Here is a 19421-nt window from a genome sequence, read left to right on the forward strand (position 1 = left end):
TAGGGCTACCCTTCTCCTCCTCCTGCCTCTCCTCGACCGCGACCCGAGAACTCCCCAGGCTCAGTCTCCCACAGCCTCTGGGAGGGGAGCGGTGCTACCCGCCCGCGTCATCTGATGCTGTTTCCTGCAGGAGGGAGAAGAGCGGAAAAAAGTGAAACTCCACCCTCCACCTCTGCCTCCCGCCCCCGGGGCCAAAGTACAAAGGGAGGAGGAAGAAGGGAACGGGGGTTGGAGCCCTCGGGCCGAGGGAGCTGGGCCAGGAAGGGGCAGCTCGGCCCTACTAGGGACACTCCAACCACCCCTGCGCGAAAAGACCCACCCGGAGCCCGGGCGCTGCCCCTTGCCGGCTCCACCTTACACTTGGCGGGTACTGGAACCAAGCTCCCAGGACTGCTGTAGGACCGAGGGACGCCTGGGCCCTTCTGAGCTGGCAATGGTGAGACGCCAGAGACCCCGGGGTCCCACCCCCCGAGCCTGACCACACTGCCCTGGGTGGCCCTCCTCAAAAAGCCCGAGATGCGGCGGGCCAGGAGGCGACACGCCTGGCTCCCCAGAGAGGCGTGGGTCTGGGGCTGAGGGCCAGGGCCCGGATGCCCAGGTTCCGGGACTAGGGCCTCGGCAGCCAGCAGGGGTGGAGACCAAGGGCACCCAGGGAAGGTCCCCCACACGCCCCAACGCCGGCTCCCAGCCATGGAGCCCTTGAAGAACCTCTTCCTCAAGAGCCCACTGGGGTCATGGAACGGCGGTGGCAGTGGGGGCAGCGGGGGCAGCGGCGGAGGTTGGCCGGAGGGGTCCCCGAAAGCAGCGGCTTATGCCAACCCTGTGTGGACAGCCTTGTTCGACTACGAGCCCAATGGGCAGGACGAGCTGGCCCTGCGGAAGGGTGACCGTGTGGAGGTGCTATCCCGGGATGCAGCTATCTCAGGCGATGAGGGCTGGTGGGCGGGCCAGGTAGGCGGCCAGGTAGGCATCTTTCCGTCCAACTATGTGTCTCGGGGCGGCCCGCCCCCCTGCGAGGTGGCCAGCTTCCAGGAGCTGCGGCTGGAGGAGGTGATCGGCATTGGTGGCTTCGGCAAGGTCTACCGTGGAAGCTGGCGAGGGGAGCTGGTAGCTGTGAAGGCAGCTCGACAAGACCCCGATGAGGACATCAGTGTGACAGCTGAGAGTGTGCGCCAGGAGGCCCGGCTTTTCGCCATGCTGGCACACCCCAACATCATTGCCCTCAAGGCTGTGTGCCTTGAGGAGCCCAACCTGTGCCTGGTGATGGAGTACGCAGCGGGTGGGCCCCTCAGCCGGGCCCTGGCTGGGCGGCGTGTACCCCCCCACGTGCTGGTCAACTGGGCCGTGCAGATTGCCCGTGGGATGCACTACCTGCACTGTGAGGCCCTGGTGCCCGTCATCCACCGAGACCTCAAGTCCAACAACAGTGAGTTTTGGGGGACATGCTTGGCGCCGGCGGGGGGGGGGGGGGGGGCACGGCCCACGCATGCGCAGATTGCCGACTCTCAGTTGAACCTACCCGGGGCCCTTTGAAAGGCACCTGGCCCCCAGACCTCTCTTAGTCTGGCCCCTGTGGTACTAGAGGCAGGAGCTCTTGCTCTAGGGGAGTCCCAGGTGACTGGGATGCCCACTGTCTCCAAAGCAGGAGTACCAGGCACCAAAATTATTGACCCCAGCCACAGAAGTCCTTGAACCCAGCTCACAACTGTCAAATTAAGAAACTTGGGATCTCTCAAATGGGCCATAATTCTCCTGCCCAGCCATGGCCACCAGCTCAAGGCAGCAGAGCACTGGACCTGTCCCCTACCTTTCACACTTGTGCTGGTGATGCTCCGCTCTCCCCTCTGCTTGGGAGGAGCAGGTGCTCCACAACAGAGAGCTTCGAGGGGCAAGCCTGGTGGTCCTGGAGCTCAAGGCTGGGGCCAGGGCTGGAGTTCTGGCATGCCCTTCCCCGTGGCTGCATGGCCTCTAGGTGGTTATTTCAACTCAGAGCCTCAATTTCAGACTCTGTAAAGAGGGAGTAATGGGGAGAGGGACATGGCTTGACAGACTTGGCAAGCCCTGGTGGCTGATGCCAGCACACAGTGGGTCCTCTGCCATGAGCGTGGACATCTGGGGGTTGGACCATCTCTCCTGGGACCAGCCCTTGGGGTAGCCGTGATGGGACTAGACACTCCGTGTGCAGATATTTCAGGCCCCACACACTGCCCAGCAGGGGCCCAAGACAAGGAGTGACAGGTTTAGAGGGCTTCTTCAAGCAGGCGAGCTTCGCACCAGACCAAAGGCAGGTAGCATTCACAGAGGCACCCAGCTGGATGTCCGGGCAGGGCCAAACGAGAGCAAAGCCCAGGAGGCAGGATCCAGCACAGTAATGAGGACCCAGGGCTGGGCCTAGTGAGGCCCAGGGTGCAGTCTGTAGAGTAAAAGGAAGTGCAGGAGGGGCCAGTGGGGTTACTGGAGAGGCATGGGCAGCTCTTGGAGGGGTGAGCATAGATATTTTGAGCCTCCTGGCCTGGGTTGACCATGGACAAGGGACCTGGGGGCAGCAAATACCAGGACCCAGTGACATCCAAGTCCTTGCCAGGGACCAGGGGCCAGGGGATGTCTGCCAGCCACCCCACCCACTCCTCTCATCTGTAGTGGGGGCATTTTCCATATCTCAGCCTCACTTCTGTGTCCTAGCCATCTAGGGACCCCCACTCCCTGCCACAGCCTGAGGGGGATTCCCCGAAGGCCCCAGGGGGAGGGGACTCTGTCTTCTGTTTTTCCTCTAGTTTTCTTTCCAGAAAAAATGGAACAATAGCCCAGGCCTCTGCTCCCCACCCTCCCCACCGCTTCCTGCGTTTCCTGCTGCCCCTGAGCCGGCTTCCTGCCCTTGCTCCAGCCTCTGCTCCCTCCCCAACCCAGCTGCCTGCAGGGGAGGAAAGAGCTAGGGGGTGGGGGGTTTGTGGGAGAGGAAAGAGCCAGAGATTGCACCCCCACTCCCCTCCAGTTCCCTTGCTTCTGTCCCAGAGCCTGGGTGGTGGTAAAGGGCAGGCAGGGTGCCCTCAGCCTCCCTGGGCCTGGCCTCCCACCTTGCAAACCCCAGTCCTAGGCCTGGGGTGCTGTCTGCGGGATTGGGGCGGGGGAGTCCCTGGACTGGGGGGGCCCAGGCAGGAAACAATGGCGTGATTTTCCTGGACAATGGGGGCCTTGTGAGGAAGCCTGGCCGGGAGTGGAGGGGGAATTCTCCAGGCCCACGAGTCACAGGACTGACCAGCCAGCCCGGCCTGGGCCTGACCTCCCCCAATTCTCCCCCAATGGATTCCCCCCTCCCCCAAATTGGAGACCTGGGCCAGGCCCCCAGAAAGGAGAAGTAGGAACCATGGGAGGGAAGCGGAAGAGGTGTGAGCTGCCTAGGCCACTCCCGAGCCCCACAAGAGGCTAGCGTGGGAGGGGACTAGGGGCCAGGAAGCCCTAAGGGGGCACTGAGAGGGGGATCTCTAGCCCCCTCTCTTCTGGGTGGCCCCTGACCACCCCATTCCCAAGGTCTACATCGGACACCAGAAGAGCAGCTTGGGTTGGGACAAATTGAAGGCGCTTGGAGAAAAGCAGGAGATGCAGAGGAGAGGAGGATGCTCTGAGGTGTAAGGTCAAGCTGAGAGCAGGATGGGGCAGAAGGGCTGCCAGTACAAAGAAGTCCTGAGACTTTGGGTGAGTTACCTGGGTCTCAGATTAGCTGACTAAAAAGGAGAAGCTGGCCTCCCAGCCTGAGATGCTGGTGCAGAAAGCACTTCACTAGTCTGTGAGGCATCACATGTGGCTAGAGACCCAGCCAGAAAGCAGCTTGAATGGTTGCTATGCAAGAGGATGGCTGGGTCCTAGCATCAGAGGTGGCAGGAGTCCCTCCCCAACCCCAGCACATAGAGCCCTTTGCCTGGTCCCACTCTAACCACCTGCCCCAGCCTGTCATGGTTCTTGGGAATGAGCTCATATAGGGTTTACCAAATAGTCCAGTTCTGAGCCTTAGCAGCCAAGCCAGAGGCTGCTGCGAAGCTGGGAATGAGTTGTGATGGAGAACGGACGGAGAAGAGAGTCTACAGAGAGATGCTAGAAAGCGACAGAACCTTTAGGACAGCCGGCATTTAGCACGCTCATGCTGGATGTCAGACCCTGTGCTAAGGCTTTAAAAAGTGGGATCTCGTGACAACCCTCTGAGGTGGCTTTTGTTGTCCTCCCCAGCTTTATTAACTGTTCAGGACTCAGCCCCAGTCTGGCTCACAGGGGAGGGTGGACCGCAGGACTATTCTCTAAATTGGGAGAAATGGCAAGAAGGGTCGCTGGGCATGGTGAGATGATGAAGGTGGCTGTTGAGGGCATATGGACATAGGTAGAACAGCTGGTGGGCAGCTGAGTTGACTTCTGGCCTAGGACTCCAAATACGGGAGATGCCAGTGGGTAGCTGGCACCTGGGAGAGGCCAAGACAATCTGGGGGCAGTGGGCAGAAGTTGAGGAGAGGCCAGGCTCTGAGGAACACTGGCACTGAAAAGGCTGAGGGTGGGGGAGCCCCTGAAGGAAACAGCACAAGCAGCCAGAGGCCCCAGGAGTGCAGGACATCAGGGCAGGGTTGGGTAGCCATGCCAGATGTCCCACAAGGCCCAAAGAGCTTGGCCAGAAGCAGGATTGGGAGCTGTGACTTTAGGTCTGGAAAAGTGAATACCCTGGTTCTGCCACCTCTTCTGAGAAGTCTCCTCTGACTCACTGGGCTGTGTTAGGTGCCGGGGCCCGCCCCTTACTGAGTGGCATGTTGGTACTCCACCCCAAGTACCATGTGCTGCCCCCATTACGGTGCAGTCACCTAGGCAGGAGAGCCGAGAGATGTGCCCTGAACAGGTTCAGAAATGTAGTTGGCTTGGCTGTCACTTCTCTTCAGTGCGGTGGTCTCTAACCAGAAAAGTAGAGAGGCCCTTTCAGACCCTTGATGATTCTATGGCTTGGTCCTCTTTCTATTCCTCTAAAACGTCTCTCATTGGAGCCATGTTTTTCCCTGATGAGAGGTTTACAAGTTGCTGCTTCTCTCTCTACAGAGTATGGTGGCCCCATTTGGGTCCAAGCCATGAGCCCCTGCCAAGTCTAACCATCCACTCCTACATTTATCCCAAGCTCCTCCTTTCTGGCCAAGAACCATCATTTTCTCAGACCCCTCCCTTTCTCTCCACATCCAACTGCATTAGTAGTTATCTTTTGGAGTCTCTCTCCCCTGGGAGTGGCTGCACTAGCCACACTGCAATAGGGCACCAGGGGCCTGCGGTGCCTGTTGTGCTTCCTTTCTCACCAAAGGGCTCCCTCCTGCTCCCCACCCCAAGGGAGGTTCTGATTCACACTTCTGCCTTAGCAAAATGACAATACTTGGGTTTCTCTTGAAGTTAAAGCCATAAGGCTGTGGCTGCTACACTGCTGGTTTCCATCCAACGCAGTGTTAGGAGAAAGTTACAGGACTGGCTTTGGAACCACTCAGACTAGGTTGGAATCTGTTTAATTTGCCTATGATCTTAGCCAAGTCATTTCCTTGTTCAGTTTCTTTGTAACATGGGGATAATAATGTCTATGTGACAAATTTTTTTGTGTGACTGCTATGGTGGAGTGTAAAATGCCTGGCTTATTGTGGCCCCTCTGTAAACACTGCCCAGCATTATTTTTGTCTGATTCTGCCCTAAACCCAGCAACAAGCTCTCCAGGGCAAGATCACCTCTGTGCCCCCTGTACCCAGCCAGATGTCTGTGAGATGACATTTTGCCCCCAGCTCCTCCCTTGTCCCCACCACCTGAGCCTGGAACAACCACCATCCTGCCTCTCCTCTTCCCTAGTACTGCTGCTGCAGCCCATTGAGGGTGACGACATGGAGCACAAGACCCTGAAGATCACCGACTTTGGCCTGGCCCGAGAGTGGCACAAGACCACACAAATGAGTGCTGCAGGCACCTATGCCTGGATGGCTCCCGAGGTTATCAAGGCCTCCACCTTCTCTAAGGGCAGCGATGTGTGGAGGTGCGGCCTGGTTGGAGGCTGGATGGGGCCAGCAGTGGGGCTACATAGGGCAGTGGTGGCTACCAGAGTCTAGGGCTTGGGCGGACAGGCCAAGGTGTGGGGTGGGGGGGGGCAAACCATTTAGTTCCTGGTTGCTTTGGTGTGAAATGGCAGTGAGTACAGGAGAGTACACAGACCCTTTGTCTCCCTTACAGCTTTGGGGTGCTGCTGTGGGAATTGCTGACTGGGGAGGTGCCCTACCGTGGCATTGACTGCCTTGCTGTGGCCTATGGAGTGGCTGTTAACAAGCTCACACTGCCCATCCCATCCACCTGCCCCGAGCCCTTCGCACAGCTCATGGCCGGTAAGGGGATGGTGCGGGAGGGTGAGGGGCAGAGCTCCTTGGCCCAAGGCAAATCCACCCACAGACCTTTCATTGTCTCCCCTCCACCCTGTGTCCCCAGATTGCTGGGCGCAGGACCCCCACCGCAGGCCCGACTTTGCCTCCATCCTGCAGCAGTTGGAGGCGCTAGAGGCCCAAGTCCTGCGGGAAATGCCGCGGGATTCCTTCCATTCCATGCAGGAGGGCTGGAAGCGTGAGATCCAGGGCCTTTTCGACGAGCTGCGGGCCAAGGAAAAGGTGGGAGGAGTCGGGGTCCCGGGGTTGGAAGGTGGCGCCCGGAAGGAGTGTCTCCCCAGTCTCCCTTAAGGAGAGAGTCGGGGCGGGCGCCAGGATCAGTACCGGACTAACCCCACCGCCTTTACTGTCCGGGGCACAGGAACTACTGAGCCGTGAGGAGGAGCTGACCCGCGCGGCGCGTGAGCAGCGGTCACAGGCAGAGCAGCTGCGGCGGCGCGAGCACTTGCTGGCTCAGTGGGAGCTGGAGGTGTTCGAGCGCGAGCTGACACTGCTGTTGCAGCAGGTGGACCGCGAGCGGCCGCACGTGCGCCGCCGCCGCGGCACCTTCAAGCGCAGCAAGCTCCGCGCGCGCGACGGCGGGGAGCGCATCAGCATGCCACTCGGTAAGGGGCGGTTCCCAGCACGGCTTCCGCCATTGGTTGCGTAGGTGGAGGGGTGGGGCTAGGCGTTAGTGATGGATTGGGTCTGTGAGCTGAAGGCTGGTAGGGGTTGGGACTTGGCATGTTTGTGGGCGGGTTCCGGCGGGGATATTTGCATGTCGGCCTGGGAGTGGCTGCGGCTGGGAAGGGGCGGGCCGGGCAGGCTCCCCGGAGTCTCCGGTTCCTCCACGCTTCTGCGGTTCTCCCGTGGTGGAGTCCGGGCGGTCGGCTTTCCTCACCGAGAGCCTGGGGGGCCAGGACGGCAGTAAGGCTGGCTCCGGTCACACAGCCACCGTGCCAGGCCCGATCCCTGCACTACCTACGAGCCGGCGCAGGGCCTCTACAGGTTGGGATCTTGGCTCTCCTTCACCACAAACCCGCACCCTGCTTCCTTCCCAAATCCAGACTTCAAACACCGCATCACTGTGCAGGCCTCGCCCGGCCTGGACCGGAGAAGAAACGTCTTTGAGGTCGGAGCTGGGGACTCGCCCACCTTTCCCCGGTTTCGGGCCATCCAGTGTAAGAAACCTCTCCTCTCTGTGTCCTTGCCCCCGCCGCTTATCCTGTCAAAACATCCTTGGCAGTGGATCCCACCTGCTCTCCTTTTCCTCCCAGCCCCGGGCTCCTTCCCCTATCAGCCTAGCCTGGTACCTCTGAGTTCCCCACCCAGCATTTATTTTACTAATTTTTTAAATGTCAGACAATTGTACGATACTAGTGTTTTCTAATTGTATGACTCCTCGTTTTTCTAAGTGTTTTGCTAATGTTAGTTTCTCACAATAACTTTGTGAGGTAGCTGTCTTTGTTAAGTTTTATAAGCAAGAAAAGTGGGAAAAAACAAACTTGCTTAACATTATGTAGCTAATAAGAGTCAGAATTAAAACCCAAGCAGCATTCTGTTGCGTGTGTACTGACTGGTAAGCAGCGAATGCCATGTGAAGGACTAGATAAGATGCCCCACCTTACTGCCTGCCCCTGGACCCAAGCCCATCTACCCAGCCCCAAATCTGCTCAGTTCTCTGTGGCCCAAAGCCCGGATTGGGGCCCCATCCTCTGGCATTACCCCTGGAGCCTGACTCATGGTGTGAGAGAACAAGGATGAGGGCTCTTGACCTTAGCTCAGACTCCATCGGTTTTCCCCCCGACAGTGGAGCCTGCAGAACCTGGCCAGACATGGGGCCGCCAGTCCCCCCGACGTCAGGAGGACTCAAGCAATGGAGAGCGCCGAGCGTGCTGGGCCTGGGGTCCCAGTTCCCCCAAGCCTGGGGAAGCCCAGAATGGGAGGTGAGTGCCTGAGTGCCCCCAACTCCAGTATCATCTGCCTCTCAACAGTTCTGAGGTTCACGAAGCACAACTCCCCTCCCCACCTATAACTAGGAGAAGGTCCCGCATGGACGAAGCCACCTGGTACCTGGATTCAGATGACTCATCCCCCTTAGGATCTCCTTCCACGCCCCCAACGCTCAATGGTGAGTGGCCTTGTTGCCCCCCAGCAGACTCTTGCTGCACTCTTTCTGGAGGTACAATGGGGAGACCACCAGAAGCCAGCAGGTACAGCAAAGACAGCCCTAGAACCCAGTTGTGACCTCTAGGCCCAAAACTGAGCTGGGTACAGCCCATGTCTCAGGGAGCCCAGAATCTGGTCCCTTATTCAGGCCTGGCCTGAAAGAGGGCTCTTTCCTAGCCCTGTGATAGTCACTTGCCCTCAGCAGGCTCTAAGGAGGGAGGGAAGATGGGATGGTACCCCATCAATCTGGGACCCATGGGAAGCTAAGCTCAGAAAGGGGAAGGAAACTTCCCAGGTGGAGTGGAGACAGACAAGTAGCTGCCACACTATTCTCAGAGTTCCTTCTGGGGAGCTTGTAGGTGGAGGGGGGATAATAGAGCTGAGCAGGCAGGGCCCATTCTCACTGCATTTAGGGCAGTTCTGGGCTTTTGTTTTCTCCGTGATGATAACCGCACTTACTGTGTGCCAGGCATTCCATCCAAGTAACAGCCCTGTAAGGCAGGTGCTGTTATCATCCCCATTTTACAGTGAGAAAACTGAGGCTCCAAGAGGTAGGATAACCTACCTAAAGCCCCCAGCTAAGGAGTTGAACCCAGAGAGACCTTGGCTGCCGCACTCATGGCGAGTTTCCTTGGAAGCCTTCACATGAAGGAAGAGTTTCTCAAGACAAACTTCTGGGCAAGCTAGGGGGTCAGGCAGAGAGCCGGGCTCCCATGTGAGCGGAATCAGGCCTCAGCTCAACACTGTCCAGCACTGGCAGGGCTAGAAAGCTGCAGCCCGCCCCCCCCCCACCGTTGGCCATGGGTCTCTTCAGAGCCCTCAGCTGCCCCTGCTCTGCCCGGCCAGAACACAGGACCTGGCTCAGCACTGTCAGACCAGCGGCCTCTTCAGCAAACAATGTAGACTCTCCTCTCGCCCCGCCCAGCACCGCACCTGCACCACCGCCTGAGCTACTGTTCATAGCAATCACAGCAGCTAACACTTACGGGGTCTCTCCCATGTGCCAGGCAGCGCCGCCAGGTGTATATTATTTTTACCTCCATTTACTTAGGAGAAAACTGAGGCACAGAGCAGCTAAGGGGGTTGATACATGTAGGGCACACACAGCGGAATGGCGACTTCAGCCAGGTCTGACTCCAGAGGCAGCGCCCTGTACCCGACTGGCACACCATTTTCCGCTAACCCCAAGCTGGCTGTGCTGCAGGGACTGGACTGAGACTTGGAAGGCCAAGAGGGCCGCTTGGTACTTGCTTGCCGACAGAAATTGCCCTGTGCTGCTTGTTGCCCTGGAACTGATAACTGCCATTTTTAAAAGATTTTATTTACTTATTTTTAGAGAGAGGGAAAGAAAAATCTATATGTGACAGATACATCAGTCGGTTGCCTCTTGCATGCCCTCAGCTAGGGACCTGGCCCGCAACCTAGGCATGTGCCCTGACTGGAAATCAAACCCAGTGACGTTTATTGCAGTAAACCGGTGACGTTTACTGCAATAACTTCTTTCCACTCAAATATTGTGTAGTGACTTCTATCTTAATGTAGCTTTGTCCCATTTTTCTTGCTTATTTGAAACATGGTTTTCCCCTATTCTGTTGAAACTCACTGTAAGTGATCACTTTCTTTACCTTGAAAATGGGGTCACAGCAATCACCTTACGTGGTTGCTGCAAGGCTGTAAGAATGAGTTCTCCCGTCAAACAGGTGTTGATGCATTTTATGAGCCAGGCATCTGTCAGAGATTGTATTGCCCAGATCCCTGAGAGGGCCGGAGGGAGGAGGAGGCAGACTCGTAAATAAACATGTGCAGCCGAAGTGGCGGGTGCAGGGCAGGGCTGCACTCAGCCAACCAGCGCAGTCACTGCACAGGTTGGGGGCATTCTGGGAACGCTTCTAAGAGAGGGAAAGCTGGTTTTCCTCTACACTCACTTCCCGTCTGACAACAAATGTGTGTTCCCCACGCTGACCAATTCTCCAGCACCAGCTGGGTGTCCTACTATTCAGTTCCTACACTGTCTTCCTGGAGTTAGTTACTCGGACCCTGCAAGTTAAGGGCTCAGTCCCCCAAGACGGCTCCTACTTCCGATGCCACCTGTGCTTCTGAGCGACCGGCTATAACTCGGAGATCCCACAAGCCCCTCCTCAGGTTTGATGACCTGCTAGAGCATCTCACAGAACTCAGAAAAAGTTTACTTACTAGATTACCAGGTGGTTATAAAGCAGGGGTGTCCAAACTTTTGGCGTCTCTGGGCCACCCTGGAAGAAGAATAGTTGTCCTGGGCCACACATTAGATACACAAACACTAACGAAAACTGATGAGCCAAAAAAAAAAGGCCCGTGCACAATTTTCGTGATGTCCGCCACCAGAGATGGGCAGGAAGTCCTCACATAATAACTAATTATGCAGCGGCCCTTTCGATGATCTTTAAAAATCATCAAGTAGGTCCCAAATTTGTGATCACTAATATAGTAAGTGTACATATTTAGGTAATAAAACTTACTGTAAAACTTAAGTAATGTTTCAAATAAATTTACGATTTTGGGCCGCATTCTTAGCCATCCTGGGCTGCAGGTTGGACACCGCTGTTATAAAGGAAACAGACCAAAAACAGCCAGATCGAAGAGATGCGCAGGGCAGGGGGTGCGGGAAGGGGCAAGGGTGTCGATGCCCTCTCCGAAAGTTCTCCAAACCCCTTCAGCTAGAGTTCTTACACTGGTTTCATTAAGTGGATGGGATTGATTAATGAAATTATTAGTGACTGAACTCAGTCTCCAGCCTCTCCCTTCCCTGGAGGGAGTGGGGCTGAAAGTTTCTAATGACACTCCGGCATCCCTAGGAGCTTACCAAAAGTCACCCCATGTGGTTGAAAGGAGTTTATTACGAGTTTAAAAACTGCTTCTTTAAAAACCGAAGTGCTCATTTTACCTTTATCACTCTACCACTTAGAAAATTCCCAGGGTTTTAGGAGCTCTGTGCCAGGAATGAGAGGAAAATCAAATATATGTTTTTATTTATTTTTAAATATTTTATTTACTTTTAGAGAGAGGGGAAAGGAAGGAGAAAGAGAGGGAGAGAAACATCAACGTGTGGTTGCCTCACACACGCCCTCCCACTGGGGACCTAGCCTGCAACCCAGTTATGTGCCCTGACTGGGAATCGAACCGGCGACTTTTCAGTTCACAGGCTGGCACTCAATCCACTGAGCCACACCAGCCAGGGCCAAATATATGTTTGTATTATATCACAATATCAGTTTCACAGAGGTGACATTTGAGCTGGGTCTTGATGAGTGGGAAAGGTGTGCTAGGAGGCATGGGCAAGAGGAAGCCTGGCCGGAGCTCAGAGTGGTGTTGAGAGCCAGAGAGTGATGGGATGGGGCTAGGCCTGCACCTCCTGGATCTGTGAAATAGTATAGCCCCAGCACATCTGTTAGCAGAAGTTGGTTGAATGAATGAGTGAGTGAAGCTGGAAAAATAAGCAGGAGCAAGCTGAGGAAGAGCCTGGAATTAGTGAGTTATTGTTATGCAGAGACCTGTCTTAACAGTCAGAGAGACTGGGTAAGGGTTGTGGCTGAGAACAGGGCTCCCTCTCATCCCCCAGCCAAATCCTGGTTCACAGTGGAAGCTCATTTCCCAGCCCTGTGTTCCTTCTTCTCCACACCCAGCCCCGTGCTGCACTCCAGGCAGGCCCACCCCGTGCTTGGCCCAAAGAAAAAGGGGGAGGCAGAAGGGAGAGTGCTGGGGCTTTGAAGGCCCAGCCAAGGAGCTCGGACTATTTTTTAAAATTTCAAGTTTGGACTTTATTGTAGTGGCAGTGGAGACTCACGGCAGGTTCTAGAGCCAAGGAGAACCTGACAAAATTGGGGTTTGTGTGAGGCCATCATAGACCCCCCCACCCCGCAGTGACAGACCCCCTGGGCCCACAGGTAGGACCCAGGTGTCCTGAAATCCAAAGCAGAGTCTGGTTGGGAAGTGGTGGAGAGCAAAGGCTCTGTCGCCCCCGCCTTGAGTGAGGCCGGCTCCACCCCACACTGGCTGTGCAATCTTAGACAAGCTTTTAACTTCTCTGAGCCTGGAACTCCTGAGGGGATCAGGCAACATAATGCCCCTAAATCATTCAGCGGGGCTTGACACAAACAACTAACCCACTCTGAGCCTCAGTTTCCTCATTTCTGGAATAGGGATGTTGAGGTGTACATTGAAGTTGGCTTGTGCCCTGAGATAAGCTACCGCTGGAGTCAGGACAGGGAGGCAGAAGGACCAGGTTCTGCCCAGCCAAGAAGGAGGTGGGCATAGGGCACAGGTCCTAGTCCTGTCGCTGGGACCCTCCAGGTACCCCTGACTCTCCATTGAGACCACTGAGGCCCACTGTAACCTGGCTTCAGCTTGCCTCCTGGTAGACCCCTTTTCTCCCCCCAGGTTCCCCATTTCTGGGCTCCAGGGCAGCTGGCTGCCTCCCAGGCTTTGCCTCTGCTGGTTCCTTGGCCTGCACTGCTCTCCCCTCACCACCCCCTCTCCCACAACTTCTGAAAGGCCAGAGTGTGTGTGTGTGTGTGTGTGTGTGTGAGAGAGAGAGAGAGAGAGAGAGAGAGAGAGAGGTTGGCGGGGAGGCCTGGGGGCCCGGTCAGGGAAGCTGTGGGAGCATAACTCAGTCCTTGTACCAGGGCCACTGAGGGGTCCCAAGGCTCCCCTCCTGAAGACAGCCTAACCTGTGCCCCACTCTCGCCACCAGGTAACCCTCCACGGCCGAGCCCGGAGCCAGAGGAGCTACGGCGGCCAGCCCCAGCCCCTGCAGAACGCAGCAGCGGCTCCGGGACTCCTAAGTTGATCCAGCGTGCACTGCTGCGCGGCACAGCCCTGCTCGCCTCACTGGGCCTCGGCCGTGACCTGCAGCCACCCGGGGGCCTGAGCCGGGATCGTGGGGAGCCCCAACAAATGCCCTCCACGCCACAGCCCACACCATCTCCTGTCCAGCCCCCATCCCCGCTCCCCTCCCGGCTCATCCACCTCTCCAAGACATCCAGCGCCCCCACCTCCCAGTTGAGCCCTGGCCCATCCAACCCCACACCTCTGCTGCTGGACCTGGGCGTCCCAGCTGGCCAGCCATCAGCCAAGAGCCCCCGGCGCGAGGAAGAGAGGCGTGGTAAGTGGCCCTTTGTAGACCTTATGCTTGGTGAGAGAGAAGGCAGTCAGACCCGGCCCACAGGCCCACCGCCCTCTGCTAGACCACGTAGCAGGCCGCTGGGCACGCATGAAAGGAACTGAATTCTAGGCTCAGTCACCCAGTGGACAGGGGGTGGAGTGGGGCAGGCCAGGCCGGTTGTGAAGTAACAGAAGTGGTGACGATGGCAGACCCCTACTTGTGCCTGCTGTCGGGCCGTTTCCAGTGCTTCAGAGATTGTCTCGCTTAGTTACCAGAAGAACCCTGTGAACTAGCTATTCTTTATTAGACTCATTTTTTAAACAAGGAACTTTAAGGCACAGAGAGAGTGAGGGACTCACAGCTGCCACTAGGAAGTGGCAGAGCTAGGGTCCAAGCCCAGGCTTGTCTGCTCCAGAGGCCTGGCTCTTAACCGTGGCCTAAACCAAGGCCCGGAGCAGGGCAGTGCCTCCTGGGGACACCCAGGAGTAGGTGGCTGCCTGACCCTGTGCCCTCTCCCGCCCTTCATAGGAAGCACTGTTTCACCCCCGCCAGGGATATCGCGCTCTGCTCCTGGCACCCCGGGCACCCCACGCTCACCGCCCCTGGGTCTCATCGGCCGACCTCGGCCCTCACCCCTTCGCAGCCGCATCGACCCATGGAGCTTCGTGTCAGCTGGGCCACGGCCTTCGCCCCTGCCCTCACCACAGCCTGCGCCCCGCCGGGCACCCTGGACCTTGTTCCCAGACTCAGACCCCTTCTGGGACTCTCCACCTGCCAACCCCTTCCGGGGGGGGCCTCAGGACTGCAGGGCGCAGACCAAAGACATGGGTGCCCAGGCCCCGTGGATGCCGGAGGCAGGGCCGTGAGTGGGCCTTGCTGCTTCCCCATGCTCCAGCTGCCCCAGAGGGGCCACAGCACACACTGGAACAGGCCAGGCGAGCCTCTGTGGCTGCCTTGGTTTCCCCCCAGGGAACCCGCCCCCTTTGGGGGTCAGGAACACTACACTGCACAGGAAGCCTTCACACTGGATGGGGGGCCTGTACCCCCACATACCTGCAACCTGTGGGTCCCCCAGCTTACCTGCCCCACTGGGGCCTGACACTGTATCCAGCCTGTTGGGAGGACCATAGCCTGTCTCAGGGAATTGCCCCCAAGGGTAGTGCAGGGAGGAGGGGAGGTGTGAGGGAGAGGGGCCGGCCTCAGCTGTCACCAGCACTTCTGACCAAGTCCTGCTACTGTGGCCCCTGCTCCAGGGCTTAGTGCCTGGACACCCCCCCCCTGCCCTGGGGGTCATCTGGGGCAGGAGCTCTCTGGGTGCCTTTCTGCTGCCCCGGCCAGGTCTGGGGCCTCAGCCTCGGGATCCAATGAAGCCAAATAAACTCCCCAAGCTGTCTCCCCAAGCCCAGCCTGTCACCTTTCTTGGAAGTAACCAGGGATCTGACCCATCACTTGACCATGGAGACTTCATGCCCCCAGCAGTTAGCCTGGGCCTGGGCGGCTGCCCTGCCCCATACCCCTCTCCTGGGACCGAGTCCACTGGCTGCAGTCAGGCTTTCGAGGTCCTTGTCAGCCTCCCTGGCACCCACATGAATGTGTCACCCACCTCCCCACCCCTACCAGGCCTTTCCCACCACTGCAAGCGACCTCACTGCTGCCATGGGCCCTGCTTATCTTTGGGGGCTGGTTCGACATTGCTTCCCTTGGCTGTGCTGCTCCCAACCTGGGCAGCTGGCTGGACTCGAATCCATAGCATAGCCTTCTGGGCAGCGTTTTGGGGGTATGCCCTGGGTGTGTCTATTCCAGGGTCTGGACACAGGAAGAGTGGGCCACCCTGGCAGCTGGCCCCACTCCCACTTTCCTTACTGCCACGAGGTTCTGTGGTGCATGGGAGTCGCGGTCTGGGCTCCCCGCCCCTTCGAGCTCCACAGCAGCCAGACCCACTGTGCCCCCAGTGTTCAGGTGGGTGGGCACAAGAAGTTTTCAGGAAGGACTTGGACAGGAGGCCTGACTGCACCATCTGACTGCGGCCCTCCATGCATCCTCAACTTACCTCGCCAGCCCTGTGCCCACCAGATCCGTCATCCACAGTCCCATATTCCGCTCCCACATGGCTGCCCGGCCACCGCCTTCCATCTAGGACGTCTACGGTAGCACCTACCCCGTAGGTCCCCTGGGCCACCCTTGTCCTCGAGGCTGTGTCCTTACCCCAACAGCCATCCCCGTTCCTTTCCCTGGCTCTTCCCCCCTTGACTGGTATCTTCTGTCCCCCAGCTGACATGTCACTCATACAGGAGCCGCCCCACTGAGCTCCCCCTCCCGCAGAGCTCTCCCATTACCCAGGACTTTCCTTCAGGGTGCGGACAGCAGTGTGAACACGTCGTGTTTCCTTGCTAACATGTTTCTTGTGTGAATACCAGGAGGGAAGGGACCTGTGTCTGTCCTCTTCCCGTGTCCTCAGAATTGAAGCCACTGCTGAGCAGTGAATGGAGCGCATGTGACTGAGTGAGCGTGTCCCTGAGTAAGCCGCTGCGGTGTGATTTTGAGCCAATCATTCACCTCTCTGGGCCTCGCTGTTCTCCACCCCGCCCTCAGCACCCCAACTTCAGGGAATCGGGTAGATAATGGCTCCCAGAGGAGTGATCCAGCTCACCTACAAGCCTGAGCTGTCTCCTCTCTCTCCCATTCACACTCACCCCAGCTGTGTCCCAGGCTTCCCTCACTCCCAGCCACCCACACAGCACCTCCTCCCAGCCCCACCTGCTAGCCCCTCCCAGGGGCCTGAGGTGGAACAGCCGGCTCTCAGGACACCTTGGACTCCCAGGCGGCACACCATGGGCGGCCTGAGGCCCTGGGCCCGATGTGGGCTACTGATCGTGGCCCACCTGCTAGCTCTAGGGCTTGGGGCTGTGGTATTTCAGGCCCTGGAGGGGCCTCCGGCACTCCGGCTCCAGGCCAAACTCAGGGCTGAACTGGCCACTTTCCAGGCGGACTACGGGGCATGTCTGCCAACCGGGGCCCTGGAGGAGCTGTTGGGCACCGCCCTGGCAGCCCAGGCCCATGGGGTCTCCAGCCTGGGCAATGGCTCAGATGCCAGGACCTGGGATCTGCCCTCAGCCCTGCTCTTCACCGCCAGCATCCTCACCACCACCGGTAAGGCCGCCTGGTGGCTGGGCAGGAGGGGGCTCCTGATTCCAGCGCTCCCTGGGGTCCGTGGGGGTGCAGCCCTTCCCCCAGCTCCAAAGTGCCAGACAGAGCCCAGGTCCTATTAGGCCTGACATCAGAGCAGAGACTCTTCCCGCCAACACACCCCAACTGGTGCCTCAACTTCAGCTGCCAGGAGGGGTGTGGCCCCCAGCCCCACCCCCAGGCACCCTCTGAGACCCAGGAGAGGTGCCCAGAACCCATGGGCCTGAAGTGAGGCAAGGATGGATTCTTGGATGGAGGCAAATAGAGCGAACCTGGGGAGCACGGGAGCACCGACACAGGAAGGAATGTGGGGGGAGGCCCCTAGGGGAGGAAGCCTTTGTGAGATGCCAGTCAGGGCACAGGACCGGGGTTGAGGGAACTGCTGGCAGAGGGAACAGCATGTGTAAAGGCCCAAAGAAATGAAGCCATGGGACTCACAGCCCCGGTAACCCACAGCCCGGTTTCCTGTTTTGTTTCTTTTTAATCTGCAGAGTCTCTAAATATATTTTTTAAATTTGTCTGTTTTCCAACTTCTTTTGGAGAAATCAGAAACCTACTTACATTGAGACAATACACTGGCTGGAGTGGAACAGGGCCTGCCCCGCTCCCTCGTCTCCATCGGGCTCCTCTAGGCACTGGAGTTTACAACCTCTGGACTAGCCAATCCTGTTCTCCCACTCTCACACCTCTCCCAGGCTTTGCCCAGGCTGTTCTGGCATTGAATGCCCTTTCTCACGCACACGGCCTCTCCTGTAGCTCTTCACATCACGCATCTTGATAGATTTCCCTGCCTGTGTCCCCGCGTCAAATGGCAGGGCCTGAGCAGACACAGATTCCAACGCAAGGCCCAGCACACAGCATAACTTGATACACCTTTGGGAGATGAAAGAGTGGGTGATATCCTGCCCACTGGATGTGGAAGCATCAGTCAAGGGCAAAGCTGAGGAATTCCAGAAAGCCAGGCTCCCTGTGACACAGGAAAGAAATTCTGAGTTGTCCCAGCTACAAGAGGCCTGAGAGAAGACTGTCTCTTTTAATTCTCTCACTTTCCAGAAGATAAAAGAGTAGCCCAGAGAGATTTAAGGAACTTACCCAAGAACCCCAGAGAATGAGGAGCAGAGCCAGCCCCAGCATGGGCCTGAACAGTTCTGGCAATTTCAGCCACTAGAGGGCAGCCTTCAGCTGAGGCTTGTTAGGGGAAGTGGGGACCGCAGCAGGCATTGCACTCAAGTGCTCACTGCCCCACTGTCTTGCTCCTGTCCAGGTTATGGCAGCATGGCCCCGCTATCCACAGGTGGAAAGGCCTTCTGTGTGGTGTACGCGGCCCTGGGGCTGCCAGCTTCCCTAGCACTTGTGGCCACACTCCGTCACTGCCTGCTGCCTCTGCTCAGCCGCCCAGTTGCCTGGGTAGCTGTCCGCTGGCAGCTGGCCCCGGCCAGGGCTGCGTTGCTGCAGGCAGCTGCGCTAGGTCTGCTAGTGACTGGTACCTTCGTGCTGCTGCCAGCACTGGTGCTGTGGGGTCTGCGGGGCGATGGCAGCTTGCTAGAGGCCATCTACTTCTGCTTCGGCTCGCTCAGCACCATCGGCCTGGAGGACCTGCTGCCTGGTCATGGCCGTGACCTGAATCCAGTGCTTTACCACCTTGGCGAGATGGCACTTCTTGGTGAGTCCAGCTGCCAAGGAGCACCAGTAGGGGAGGGAAGAGGAGTCTGGACTACAACTCCCATAAACCACTGGGGAGGCTGAGCCTCATAGATGGAGGGAATTGTAGTTGGAAGAACCCAGCCAGCAGAATTGTGAGTGGCGTCAGGTGCCAGAGTGGGTCACTGGGCTAGGAGGTGGGCAGGGAGCATCGGCAGCACCCCAAAAGCTGCCCTGGCAACCTTTCTTCCCCAGGCTACTTGCTACTGGGGCTCCTGGCCATGCTGCTAGCAGTGGAGATGTTCCTGGAGCTTCCACAGGTCCGCGCCATAGTGAAGTTTTTCGGGTCCGGTAGCCCTTCGACCACTGAAGACCAAGGTGGCATCCTAGGCCAGGATGAGCTGGCTCTGAGCACCCTGCCCACTGCAACTGCAGCCCCAGAACAGGCCCCAGCTTGCTGACAGGTGTCAGGTGATGCAGTTAACTCCTTTCAGATGAAGAAGCCTGAGGGGGAAGCCTCTAGAGATGGGAGGGGAGGGGGGACGTGAGGACCTCAGAGAATAAAATGGGCCCTGGCTGGTGTGGCTCTGTGGATTGAGTGCTGGCTTGCAAACCAAGAAGTTGCCTGTTCGATTCCCAGTCAGGGCACCTGCCTGGGTTGCGGGCCAGGTTGCTGGCTGGGAGCACGCAAGAGGCAACTGATCGATGTTATCCCTCTCACATCAACGTTTCTCTCCTTCTCTTCTCTCCAAAAGTAAATAAAATAAAATAAAAATGGGCAACAACCCCAATTGTGCTTTTGTCTCTTCTTCCAAAATGGTTCTTCCCTACAGTGATCAACAACCCGAACCCCCATCAACCTTCCAAGGCTGAGGTCCTGC

At 57.8% G+C, this 19421-nt stretch overlaps 2 protein-coding genes across 3 annotated transcripts; both read left to right on the forward strand.

The window, feature by feature from the left end:
* Positions 1-132: 132 nt before the first annotated feature.
* MAP3K11 (mitogen-activated protein kinase kinase kinase 11) lies at positions 133-15114 on the forward strand. 2 transcript variants are annotated; one of them, XM_045183555.3, is made up of 10 exons: positions 133-1426; positions 5848-6028; positions 6223-6371; positions 6472-6647; positions 6787-7030; positions 7472-7585; positions 8215-8350; positions 8444-8535; positions 13303-13713; positions 14266-15114. In XM_045183555.3, exons 1-10 carry the CDS (start codon positions 691-693, stop codon positions 14577-14579), a joined length of 2553 nt encoding a protein of 850 aa, XP_045039490.2. In that variant the 5' UTR covers positions 133-690; the 3' UTR covers positions 14580-15114. The 2 variants fall into 2 exon arrangements, with proteins under 2 accessions (XP_045039490.2, XP_024430085.2); XM_024574317.4 differs by having other exon boundaries at positions 142-1426; positions 14242-15114.
* Positions 15115-15241: 127 nt separating this feature from the next.
* On the forward strand, positions 15242-19325 carry KCNK7 (potassium two pore domain channel subfamily K member 7). Its single transcript, XM_024573989.3, has 3 exons — positions 15242-16863; positions 18164-18562; positions 18796-19325. Exons 1-3 carry the CDS (start codon positions 16335-16337, stop codon positions 18999-19001), a joined length of 1134 nt encoding a protein of 377 aa, XP_024429757.3. The 5' UTR covers positions 15242-16334; the 3' UTR covers positions 19002-19325.
* Positions 19326-19421: the final 96 nt, after the last annotated feature.

Source organism: Desmodus rotundus, chromosome 5, assembly GCF_022682495.2.
Source record: "Desmodus rotundus isolate HL8 chromosome 5, HLdesRot8A.1, whole genome shotgun sequence".
Lineage (NCBI taxonomy): Eukaryota > Metazoa > Chordata > Mammalia > Chiroptera > Phyllostomidae > Desmodus > Desmodus rotundus.

What these genes read in the sequence shown, in the direction of transcription:
- KCNK7 (XM_024573989.3), top strand. Translation starts at nt 16,335, where the DNA reads ATGGCTCCCAGAGGAGTGATCCAGCTCACCTACAAGCCTGAGCTGTCT. An exon ending in CAGCATCCTCACCACCACCG is followed by an intron (nt 16,864 to 18,163) that starts GTAAGGCCGCCT and finishes GCTCCTGTCCAG; the next exon opens with GTTATGGCAGCATGGCCCCG. An exon ending in TGGCGAGATGGCACTTCTTG is followed by an intron (nt 18,563 to 18,795) that starts GTGAGTCCAGCT and finishes TTTCTTCCCCAG; the next exon opens with GCTACTTGCTACTGGGGCTC.
- MAP3K11 (XM_024574317.4), top strand. Translation starts at nt 691, where the DNA reads ATGGAGCCCTTGAAGAACCTCTTCCTCAAGAGCCCACTGGGGTCATGG. An exon ending in AGCTGCGGGCCAAGGAAAAG is followed by an intron (nt 6,648 to 6,786) that starts GTGGGAGGAGTC and finishes TCCGGGGCACAG; the next exon opens with GAACTACTGAGCCGTGAGGA. An exon ending in GCGCGAGGAAGAGAGGCGTG is followed by an intron (nt 13,714 to 14,241) that starts GTAAGTGGCCCT and finishes CGCCCTTCATAG; the next exon opens with GAAGCACTGTTTCACCCCCG.